The 12863-nt window shown below is 39.7% G+C and overlaps 1 protein-coding gene across 1 annotated transcript; it reads left to right on the top strand.

Annotated features, from left to right (window-relative positions):
- The first annotated feature begins 3148 nt into the window (after positions 1–3148).
- On the top strand, positions 3149–3574 carry LOC115523899 (cytochrome b-c1 complex subunit 7-like). Its single transcript, XM_032594695.1, has one exon. The coding sequence runs from the start codon at positions 3344–3346 to the stop codon at positions 3572–3574; it is 231 nt and encodes a 76-aa protein (XP_032450586.1). The 5' UTR covers positions 3149–3343.
- The last annotated feature ends 9289 nt before the right edge of the window (positions 3575–12863 follow it).

Genomic DNA, 12863 nt, shown 5'->3' with positions numbered 1-12863 from the left:
TGCTTCTTCATGGCAGGCCGGTGTATAACATGTTAGTAGGTTTTGATAAATGTGTTGAAATAATTAATCAGGAAAAGAGTGGTACTATCTTTGATTTCCATCTCATTGTCCTTGAAAAGAATTTAAGGCAATAAACATGAATGTTCCAATCATGATGTGAGACCTTGCAAATATATAAATAGATCAAATGAGTCACATGTAGTCTTTCCTCTTAAGAAGTTTATAGCTCCCTTTAAGCACAAAGGCAGACACATTTTAGACACTATGTGTTAAGAATTCCACTACAAGTATGGATAAAGTACTATGGGCACACAGCACTGTATGGTATAGGATGTATATACATATGTAATTTATTATGTTCACGTTGGGAGCCTATAGGAAAAGAAAGTGACATTTGAGCTGGGCTTTCAAATATGAAGTATTTTAAAGAAACTTATAACAAGGATGAGCTGACCATATTAGGACTCTATGAGGAAAAGCCCCAGCCTGACAACAGAGTCAGGTTCAGGGCTGCTAGTGCCTCTCTGGTAGACAGCAAATTGCGAACAAGTAGTCTCTATCACAGAGAGTCCAGGATATATTCGAGATGTCCTAGAAGAACCCTGGGGTCATATATTGGGAGCACAAGGTTTATGACAATTGCAACTCTCCCCCAAAGTTGACTAACGATCCATGCAGCTCAGCCTGGAAAATGTCTGACACTGATCAGTTTTAAGGTTCCCTCAGCTGTTTCGGGGCTATTCTGCAGGCCCTGGGGATCTAAGCCAGATGAGAATTCTGGTTCTTCAGAGAGGGCCTGGAACCATTTGAGCCATTAGAGCATGGCTGGCTCTCTGTGGTCACTCCAAGAAGATACCTCCTATGGCAATTTCCTCAGCTCCTCTGACCACCAGAAATAGAGCCTCCCTGAAGACCTAGGCTGGTCTGTACATACGGATGTAGACATAAACTAGGGGATACCTTTTTACCTGCAGTACCTATAAAATCAGTAGGATATAGGTTGGGACCCAGATACTGATGCCCATATGGGAAGAAACAGTCCATGACCAGTAAAAATGTGGTGGGATGTATTAAAGCCAGAAAGTTATCTCTCTTGACTAGTTAGAAAATAGTAACTCTACAGAGTAAGAAGCCAGTTATACATAATTAAACAGGAAGTGAGACCCCAAGCAGCTAACCTGAAGACTCTAGGAAAGTACCACAGGCTGTGAATCAGGATATTCATAGATCTCCCCAAACTTCATCAGGGCCCCAGCTGCAGCACTGCTACTTGCTGTTTGTCTGTGGACAAATCACATTTCTGTTAATTAAGTATTATCCATTTAAAAAAATAAAATCTTTTTTTTTTTTTTTTTTTAAAGGAGGGGTTTCTGGCTGATTTAGTCTGTAGAGAATGCTGACTCTTAATCTTGGGGTTGTGACTTCAAGCCCCATGTTAGGTGTAGAGATTACTTAAAAAAATAAAATCTTGGGGCGCCTGGGTGGCTCAGTCGGTTGGGCGTCCGACTTTGGCTCAGGTCATGATCTCACAGTCTGTGAGTTTGAGCCCCGCATCGGGCTCTGGGCTGACAGCTCAGAGCCTGGAGCCTGTTTCGGATTCTGTGTCTCCCTCTCTCTCTGACCCTCCCCTGCTCATGCTCTGTCTCTCTCTGTCTCAAAAATAAATAAATGTTAAAAAAAAAAATTGAAAAAAATAAATAAAATCTTTGAAATAAATATATAAATATTATCAACAGTATTATCATAATAGAGGAAAGAATCCATTTGCAAAGAATAAATGAGCCTCATTTAAATTATATTATGAACTAGGGATGCCCAGGTGGCTCTGTCGGTTGAGCGTCAGACTCTTGATCTTGGTTTAGGTCTTGATCTCATGTCATGAGTTTGGGCCCCACCGTGGGCTCCATGCTGGTCATGGAGCCTATTTAAGAAGAAGAAAAAAAAATTATATTATGAACTAGAATTAACAACTAACAACAGTATCTTAAATAGTACAAAGTTTCAATTTCCAAGATACTTTCCCATTCATCATTATATATAATGCTTGTTATCCCTGGTGAGGTGGGCCAGTGAGACACTAACAGACAGGCTAACATGGACCTCCCACTGTTTCACAGCAAAGCAGGAGTCAAGCCCAAGAAGACTAATTCCCAGTCCCATGGTTTCTTAATCCTGATTGTGTGGCCACCAAGAAAACCACTGTGATCCACTCATTTTACTGATTTTAATGATTTTATCCAATCATTTCCAGATTTTATCTGCAAGGTGCTTTCCAGCTGAGTTTCTCTGGTGACAAATTTCTATAGCTAACTGCTCAGTACTCAAAGCACCTAACACCTTAATACCTACTACATACTTTATGAAAATGTTTTGTGGTAGCGTTTGAAACAAATAATCATCTTTCTTCTCTTTATGGTGTGTGTTTCCTTTTGTATGTAGTAAGAGGAATATAAAAGAAATGAACTTTACATCAGGCTTGTCTGAAATCACAACTTGGTAAGTGTATGTTAAGGTTGGTAAGACATGCTGTTAGGGAGTTCTGAGGAACAATTCATCACAATAGAGACTTTTAGAAAATTCCATATATTGCCTTATTTTAAAATCTGAATTCAGGAATCAGGAAGGATGCCAGCGAGGTCTTTAATTTGTTTACCACTGTATGCAAAGTGCCCAGTGCCCAACCCTGAGCAAGCAGGCACTCCCTCAGTGCGTGCCCACTGGTCTCCAGTGTTTCCTGGGCCGGTCCCACCCACTGTACCTCACCTCAGGTCACCAGCATGCTTACCATTATCTCCAGACGTGATATGTGCCCCCTTCACCACCCGGTGTTCCATTTGCAGCTTTGTCTTGTCCAACTTCCAGCTCTGGTTTCTGTTATCAATTAGCATAAGCTTGAAAAGAAGCACTGGCCCACATGTTGGCTGGGTAATAAATTTACACCAAAATCACAGAGGAATAAATGGAAAATCCAGCAAAACAGCTTAATGAAACTTGGCAGCAAGCATGAAATAAAAATGTCCTGCTCCTCTTTTGAAATCTATTTTTTGAGGACACTTACAAGCTGCTGGTATTACTTGGAGTGCAGCCATAAGCAAAACCAAAGAACAGAGGAAAGGAGTAGGGAAGGAAAGAAGTTAGCTGGCCAGTAGACTCTAGGTTCACTTGGTTAGTTTTGCTCAAAACTACTAAGTCACCGACCTTTGTCATTTAGTTTAATACATTAGTCTTTTAAGAGTCTCGGGTCAAAATGGGGAGCTGGCCTGCGGTTGCAGCATCAAGCCAGTGGCTGGAGGGTATTTGAAAATGGTATTACAATGCTGCAGGGTTCAATAAACTGGGACTAATGCAAGATGATACAACATATGAGAATGATGATGTGAAAGAGGCCATAAGAAGGTTTCCTGAGAACCTTTATAACTACAGGATGTTTCGCATTAAGAGAGCACTGGACCTGACCATGAGGCACCAGGTCTTGCTTAAAGAGCAGTGGACAAAATATAAGGAGGATAAATTCTACCTTGAACCATATCTGAAAGAAGTTATTCGGGAAAGAGAAGAATGGGCAAATAAATAATCATGGAGTTGATATCTGTGGTTGCAGCTGCCCTCAAATATTTTTAAGAAGTTGGGTAAACCCAAAATGTACAATTTGGAACTATTTGAGCTGCAAATGTTATTACTTTAAATAAATGTCTATTGTAATTATTAAAAACAAATACATTAGTCTTTTAAGAATTATCTAACAGTTGAACCCAAAGAAAACTCAAAGGTTTGATATGTTAATGATAGAATTTAAGAGAGTATGACACTTGAGACTTACAGGTAGGAACTTCCTTGTAAGACCTCTTATACCCTGACACTCCTTTTAGATTTAAAAAACAAAGCTCAAACTTGATTGTAAGTTTTCAATAGAAGTTCTCCCAACACTCATTCTAAAAGAAAACCACAAGATTCCATCTGTCATATTCTGACTTTACCACAGTTTACCTCTTTGGTAATCCGTAAGCTTTTCTCTGATGCCAGACTGTGCAGACTCAAATCTCAGTTCTGCCACTTACTAGCTGAACCACTTGGGGCAAAGTACTGAACCCTTCTTTTATCACTTACTAGCTGTATAACCTCGAATAAGTGATTTAAACCTCTTCTGCCTCCGTTTCCTCATCTAAATGGAGATAATACTATTACCTACCTCACAAAGTTTTTGTTAAGGATTACATAAATTAACGTATATTAGGCACTTAGAATGATGCCTGACATGTAGTAAAAGCCGTTTGTCATTATTATTTCCTTTTTAGAATAGACATCCTGTAGGTCTATAATCTCAACAAGAATTGGTGATGCAAATACTAACCATAAGCCCCAGGAAGAACAGAAGATAATGAGAAAGCAATGTTAAATCACAAATTCCACATTCCATCCAGCAGTTTTAACCAGTGAGCTGCAGTTTCACTTTTTCTCCTTTGATCACCCTTTTGATCTAGAAATACAAGAAAGGTGGTGAACTTGAAAGGCAAACAGCAAGAAGGAGGAAGCGGGGGAAATAAGCTGGTGGACTTTAGACTGGACAGTCAGCTCCCTTAGTGTGGAAAGCTTCACCTGCCCCAGTGCTGCTCTGACATGGTTCCACCTTTTCCTTCCCTACTTCCTGGCCACAGAAGCGTGGAGAAATGGAGAGAACCCTACGCTGGGACTGGCAAACTCCCAGAGCCATCAGATGTAGAAAAAAGGGCATGAATCGGAATCAGGCCTCTCGTCTGTCTGTGGCTCTGTCACACACCTTTGAGTGTCCTAGGGTGGGTCACCTGAATTCTCCTGGTTTACTTCGTCTTCAGAACGAATAGAGAAAACCTATGCTAAGTACCTCATGTGAAAATAAATTGAAATAAGGCATGTGAAAGCATTGTGAAAAGTATAAAGTACTATAAAGTTTCATTAATGACAGGATTTGAATTACTATAGCTTTCTCTAATGTTAACAGATACTATACACAAAAAAAGGTTCTATTATCAAATTAGCTTAGCAAATGCTGGGTTAAGAAAATTCACCAGATTTCTCTACTTAGGATAGTGGTCCCGAACCCTAGATCTAATATGCCTTTGGTGAAAACGTCTATCTTTGTAACACCTCCTTTACACCCTGAAACAAAATTCATAGACATATCCTACATAAACAATTTCCAAAAGGACCACCAACAACAAACTATGGATTTTAATATATAAATTCTTGGGAATAACTAAACCAAAAGACATAAGTCAGACACTTGTATGGAGAATCACGTGAATATGACAGTTCAAACGGGGCTACAAAGTTGTGCTGCATCAGTGACTCAAATACAACCAGTTGTGTTTGCTCACGATGTGCTTTTCTAAAATAAATAATTCTTGGCAAATCTCCAAACAAAATACAATCTTCCCTTGATTGACATCGTCATTCATTATAGTCCTAAGACATTCAGTGTCTATTATAAAATCAAAACTACTTTGTATTTACATGTAAAATGGAGGTAGGTCCTCAGCTTAATTATAAACAGATTTTTCAGCTATATGACAATAATGACAAGAGTAAGTCCCAGACAGCCAGAGATAATTCTTGCTTTTGTGGGACTGTCTGTGCAATGCAAGCTAGCTAGTGTCCATAACCTCTAGGCCAATCAGTATGACAATAAAACACTCCCAGAAATTTATAATTTATAATTTATAAAATACTCCCTAGGGGACAGTACCACTCCATTGAGAATCACTGTTACAGTCTTTAACATGACAATGTGACCTATAAAGAAGGAAACAGCAGAATATATAACAACAGAACACTTTTTTTCTCTTGCTTAACAACAGAACACTTTTCTTTCCCAAGAAAGTCAGTCTAGGAAGACTATCGTTTCACTAATCACACTTTGGGAAATATTGGTATCGATCATTTTTTAAAAAGAAGATTCAGGGGCGCCTGGGTGGCGCAGTCGGTTAAGCGTCCGACTTCAGCCAGGTCACGATCTCGCGGTCCGTGAGTTCGAGCCCCGCGTCAGGCTCTGGGCTGATGGCTCTGAGCCTGGAGCCTGTTTCCGATTCTGTGTCTCCCTCTCTCTCTGCCCCTCCCCTGTTCATGCTCTGTCTCTCTCTGTCCCAAAAATAAATTTAAAAAAAAAGTTGAAAAAAAAAAAAAAAAAAAGATTCAATAGAGAAAGCCTATGAAGTAACCTGCCACAAGTGAACATCAGTAAGAAGGCTCCGGAGATATGTTTTCCAGGAAAGTCTGATGCTTGGCTGGACCTCTCAATTTGTTACACACTTGGGTCCTTGGGCTTTCCAAGCAATAGTAATAGACTGGCACCAAACAGAAATTTCAGGAAAAGACTTTTATTGGGGCTTATGCTCTAGCACAAGGGAGATAGCACAAAGGAAAGGGTCCTTCAGGTTGAATTCCCAAAGGCCAGGGAAAGTTTTCAAAATGGCTAAGACAGAAAAGGAGTGCAAGCTAAGCATGTAGGGGCAGGGCGAGATACATAAAGTTGGGCACACAGGCACAATGGGTAGCATATGCTTCCTCATGCATCTCATGTCTCATTAGCATTTTAAATCTCCACCCCGGGGTGTGATTTTTAGTATTATAAAGAGGGAAAAAATTGGTGAAAGGTTAGCACTGGGGCCCACCTAGGTATAGACTGGTTTGGTAGTCACCAGTCTTCACATAGTCAAGTCTCTCCTTTGGTAAGCATCCTGCTTCCACATTCCTGCAAGATGTACTGTCAAAGGGCATAGTGTTTGCGCCATCAAGGAACCTGGGTTTTGCAGTCAGGATAGAGGGAAGGTGAGTCCAGTCCCTGCTCTATCTCAAATGTATTGATAATACAGGAAAAAATGTCATCTCTCCAAAAACAAGAAAGCGGGAGCTCATGGAAACTTTTCTAAGACACCCAGACATCACAGACACAGACTGAGTTTCATTACTGCCATTCAGGATGAATGGTATGAAAGTTTAATATTTGGAGTCCAAGCTGTTGCTTGGAAGTCACTTTTATGGTGCTTGGGCATATTAATTCATAAATCCATTTTTCAAGGCTTGTAAATTTCTCTTATGTTCATTTCCCAAAAGGAAATGGGATTTCTAGCTCAGTCCAGTGAATGAGATGGATAATGATTGCTATTTTTTTCATCATCAATTCAATATATACAATTAAAACAATGAAATATTTACTTCCATTATTTTCCCAAACTGTAGATTTTGTAAGCATTGAAAGTTATGTTTAAATTGTAGTCTACATTTTAGATTTTACTTCCCAAACCTAGCTCTAACTCATAACTTAATGACTATTAGAAAAATAAATGAAAGCCTCACTATTCAGGGCCTACTAAGGCTAAAAATGCCCCCATCTCTACCTAAAGTGGAAGAAACAGACTTCAGTAAATAATTCTAGAGCAATTAGGTGAATGCTATTAGCTATAGGACTACACAGCAAAACACCTCACCCAACCTAGAGCCTCAGAAAAAGTTTCCTGGGGCGCCTGGGTGGCGCAGTCGGTTAAGCGTCCGACTTCAGCCAGGTCACGATCTCACGGTCCGTGAGTTCGAGCCCCGCGTCGGGCTCTGGGCTGATGGCTCAGAGCCTGGATCCTGTTTCTGATTCTGTGTCTCCCTCTCTCTCTGCCCCTCCCCCGTTCATGCTCTGTCTCTCTCTGTCCCAAAAATAAATAAACGTTGAAAAAAAAAAAATTTAAAAAAAAAAAGAAAAAAGAAAAAGTTTCCTGAAGACTAATTAGTAGGGATTCAGAATTACCTCCTTAATTACATGGACAATACATTTTTAAGATTTTAAGAGAAGTGTGAGAATAATGCTTCCGATTTTATAAGTACTTAGTGTGCACTGGTGCCATCTGGTGGACATTAACTAAAGCTAAAATTATTATTTTAAAGAATTTGGGGCTTCCCTCATTTTTTTCAAAAAAAAGCAGAGAAATACATTTATATTACTTTGCAAAAAAATATGTCTTATAGTTACTGTAACTTGGGGACCAATGTATCAATTCACTCCTAGGTTTTCCCTATCAACCTAATTCAGGTCACTTACTACATGGCCACACTTCATCTTCATCCAGATTTGTGAATGGGCTAAGTTACCACATTATAGGTAAAATAAGTACTTGACAGTGGTGTAGCAAAAGAAATTCAAATGAATTGGGCAACAAAAGAGCACAAGTTATTTCCATATTTTTTTATTTTTTATTTTTAATGTTTATTTATTTTGAGAGAGAGAGAGCAAAAGAGAGAATGAGTGGGGGAGCGGCCGAGAAGACAGGGAGAGAGAGAATCTCAAGCAGGCTCTGTGATGTCAGTGAAGAGCCCAACGTGTGGCTCAAACTCAAAACCTGTGAGATCATGACCTGAGCCAAAATCAAGAGTGAGATGCTCAATTGACTGAGCCACCCAGGCACCCCTTTCCATATTTTTAAATTCATCCAAAGGTTTTTAGAGAAAAGACTTACTTAAAAAATCTAAATTATGGGGGCACCTGGGTGGCTCAGTCGGTTGAGCATCTGGCTTTGGCTCAGGTCATGATCTCGCAGTTTGTGAGTTCAAGCCCCACATAGGGCTTCCTATTAGCATGCAGCCGGCTGCAGATTCTTGGTCTCCCTCGCTCTCTGCCCCTCCCCCACCCTTTCTCTTTCAAAAATAAACATTAAAAAAAAGTCTAAATTATGGATATCAATGGTCCTGCTAAAACAAGACCCAGAGAAGCAAACCTTAAGGAGAAAGAAATTATAACTACATTAGCATTAAATATTTCTGCTTAACGAAGGACATTATTTGCAAATTTAACAAGTAATAAAATGAGATACCTGTAATGTCTGAAACCAGCAAGGGCTATTTACACAAGACCTTTCTTTAAATCAACACAAGGCAGAAAAACCAAAGAAAGGAAAGAATATGAATAAGCACTGACCAAAAAAGAAACAAAAGTATATTCAATATATATCAAATAAATATAATTAAAATGAGATACCACTTTACACCTATCAGACCAGCAAAAAAATATTTATAAAGGATATTAGCAAGGGCTAGTGAAAATGTGAGGAAACAAAAGCCCTCAAGTATTTCTGTTGGAAAGAAGTCTGGCAGTACTTAGTTAAGTATGCATATATTCTTATTTATTTTTATTTTATTTATTTTGAGAGAGAAAGAAAGAGAACAGTGCAGGAGGGCAGAAAGAGAATCACAAGCAGGCTCTGAGCTGTCAGCACAGAGCCCAACGTGGGGCTCGATGTCATGAACCATGATATCATGACCTGAGCTGAAATCAAGAGTCAGAAGCTTAACCAACTGAGCCACCCAGGAGCCCCTACTTATTTTTATTTTGAGACAGAGAGACAGCGTGAGTAGGGGGGAGGGTCAGAGGGAGAGAAAGAGAATCTTAAGTAGGCTCTCAAGGTGGAGTCTGATGCAGGACTTGATCCCACAACATTAGGATCATGACCTGAGCCAAAATCAAGAGTAGGATGCTCAACCAACTGAGCCACCCGGGTGCCCCTAAGTATGCATATATTCTATAACCCAACAGTCATGTGCCTGGGTCTATCAGTTACCTATCGTTGTGTAATAAATTACCCCAAGATTTAGAGGCTTAAAATGACAAACATTTATCATCTCAAAGATTATGTGGGTCAGGAATCTAGATGTGGTTTGGCTGAGTGCCTGTGAGTTTGAGTTTCTCAAAAGACTGTAGTCAAAGGTGAGGTGGGGTTACAGTTATCTCAAGTTAAGTGGAGAATTATGTTTCCAAGCTTGCTTACATAGCTATTGGTCAGAGACATAAGTTCCCTGCCACATAGACCTCTCCATAGGGCAGTTCACAACATAACAGCTTGTTTCCCCCAGAGAAGAGACAATGAGAAATGGCAAGCAAGATAGAAGTCACAGATCTTTGGTAAACTACTCAGAGGTGACATCTCATCACTTTTGCCATATTCTATTCATTAGAAAAGAATCACTTGGTCCAGCCCATATTAAAGGGGAGGAATTTAAACAAGGACATGAATATCAGGGGGCAAGGACCATTGGGAGCCATTTTAAAGGCTGCCCACCACACTGGGTATATATCCCAGAAACTCTCAACAGATCAATAATGAAACAGGAATGAAGCTGTTCACTGTAGTACTGTGTGAAAGTTGTAGGCAAATTAGATGCCCATCAATGAGAAAATAGATGAGAAGAGTAAATGTGATACAAACATATGGAAAAATAACATGCAAATGAGGAAGGATGAACCAAATTTCTATGCAGCAACATGGATACACTTCAAAAACATAATGCTGAGTGTAAAAAAGTAAAGCACAACAGACTTTATTTAAATTTAACCCATGGGGGTGCCGGAGTGGCTCCATCAGTTAAGCATCCAACTTCAGCTCAAGTCATGATCTTGCAGTTTGTGGGTTCGAGCCCCCATCAGGCTCTGTGCTGACAGCTTAGAGCCTACAACCTGCAGGCTACTTCAGATTCTGTGTCTCCCTCTCTCTGCCCCTCCCCTACTCATGTTCTTTCTCTCTCAAAAATAAACAAATAAATAAATTTAACCCACGAATGATATTATATATCTTTCAAGAATTTCAATGTATCTACATAAGAGTATGGGAGGTAGGACATATGAGACATGGGTGACAAAGGGAGAAAACAGTGGACATGATGATTTCCATGAACCAAAATAAACATGCCACAAAATGAGTATAATCAATTCAATTCTGTGGTTCTAAAGGCATTAAAAAACAAAGCCCAAAAGTAAAGACAGAAGTAAAACTAATGCATCCCTCCGTGGTTATGCTCCAGTCTCCGGTTCTCCTTCCTACAGATACCCAGTTACTGATTATAAAAGGTATATATGTGGTTGAGACACCTGGGTGGCTCAGTCAGTTGAGCATCTGACTCTTGATTTCTGCTCAGGTCATGATTCCAGTGCTGTGGGATCAAGCCCCACGTTGGGCATGGAGCCTGCTTGGGATTCTCTCTCTCTCCCTCTGCCCTTCTCTCCAGGTCATGCTCTCTCCTAAATACATACATACATACATAGTACTGGCTATTTAAAAAAAAAAAAATCTATGCAGTGCATATGTATCAAGTCTTTGTATACGTTAGTTACCCACTGTTTTTCACTTTACCTACCCTTCTATATGCTACTCTGAACATCAAACTATATTTCTATGCTCTCTTGCCAGGTGGCTTCTGTTAGACAGACATGAAAGGAACTGAGGAAGCTGAAGGAAGAGAAAGGTTCGGACTCCCAATGTGTGACAGCTGTTGGCAGGCACTCTTGCTGCTACAGGAATGGAGTGATTCCAGATGAGCAGCCGGGGCAGAGGCAACACGCTTTGGTTAAGTGTCATGTCTTCGGCAGATCCAGGCCTACCTCTGAGTACAGCAAGAGGTCAACACAAATGGCTGCAGCATGTGATCTTCCTTTTCACCACTCCAGCCCCACTTGTCTTCCTTTTGGCACTTCTAGCCCCTTTATGTCAGTACACAGTACAAACCATCTGAAAAATACCGCTTTTCTATTAACCTCGTAATAGGACCCTCTAGTTTTAAACTGAATTCCCATTTTACAGATGAGAAGATTCAGTCAGAGAAATGACTTACTTGCCTGACTCACAGCTGGGATATGAACCTAGGATGGATATCTGGCTCCTGAGCCTATACAATTTCTAGTGTTCTTGCTCGACTGGAAATTCTAAAACCATAGACAATGGAGGAAAAAGTAGAGGAAATTGGTGATGTTATCATCACATAATTAGGTTAGAGTCCAAAGCCAGGGGCTATTAGATGATTTTATTCCTCAAACCAGTAAGTCTCCACCCAACTCCTCTGAGCTTCAGTTTATTCCCAAATACCTGACAGCAAAAGTAAATGCTACTGCAAATGTGAGCACATTCACAGCTCTGAACACTTCTATTAGAAAGAAACTGCTTTTAATTTCCTGACACAGAAATTTCTCTGGATTGTCAAAACTGAAAAGCATTAGCTCTGTTAGTTGCCTTCTCCCTCAAAATAACCTCCCATAAGCTGAGGCCCCTCTTCCCTTTTGCTAAATCAGCAATAACAAAAGAAAAAATGGGTTCTTTTGTGAGACTTTTCTAAATAAGTTCCACTAGACAGAACTGAAACAACACACACACACATACTCTCTCTCTCATCACTTTAACTTTTCTCTAAGGACCATCTCAGATTATCAAAGATGAATAAATTGCCCAATAAAATATGTGAACATTCCCTCAAATGACCTGATAGCAGCGAAGAATTATTTCTTTTCCTAATATTAGCTCTAATACATGGCAATGCTTTTGATCCTGAAATTTTAATTCTGAAATAATTATATACTCACAGGAAGTAGCAAAAACAAAAAAAGTACAGGCAGATAATGTGAATTTTTCACCCAGACTCCCACCATGGTAACATCTTGCATAATTTTTAGAAAATTACAGGACCAAAACCAGGAAACTGATGCTGACATAATTCACAGAGTTCATTCAGATTTTATAAGTTTCATAAGCATTTGTGTGTGTGTGTGTGTGTTCACATGTGTACAATTTTATCACGTGGGTAGTTTCATGTAATCATCACCACAATCAAGAACTGTTTCATCACCAAGAAGCTCTCTTGTGCTACTCCATTACAGCCACACCCAGCTCCACACACACACACACACACACCCCATCCCTAAACCCTGGCCATCACTAAACTGTTCTCCATCTCTATTAATTTGTTTCAAGAATGTTACCTAAATGGAACCATACAATATGAAACCTTTTGAGATTGTTTTTTTTTTTCACTCAGCATAATTCCCTTGAGATCCATTCAGGTTGTTCTATCAATAGTTCATTCCT

Source organism: Lynx canadensis, chromosome C2 (assembly GCF_007474595.2).
Source record: "Lynx canadensis isolate LIC74 chromosome C2, mLynCan4.pri.v2, whole genome shotgun sequence".
Lineage (NCBI taxonomy): Eukaryota > Metazoa > Chordata > Mammalia > Carnivora > Felidae > Lynx > Lynx canadensis.
This window is presented reverse-complemented; position numbering and strand designations above follow the sequence as displayed.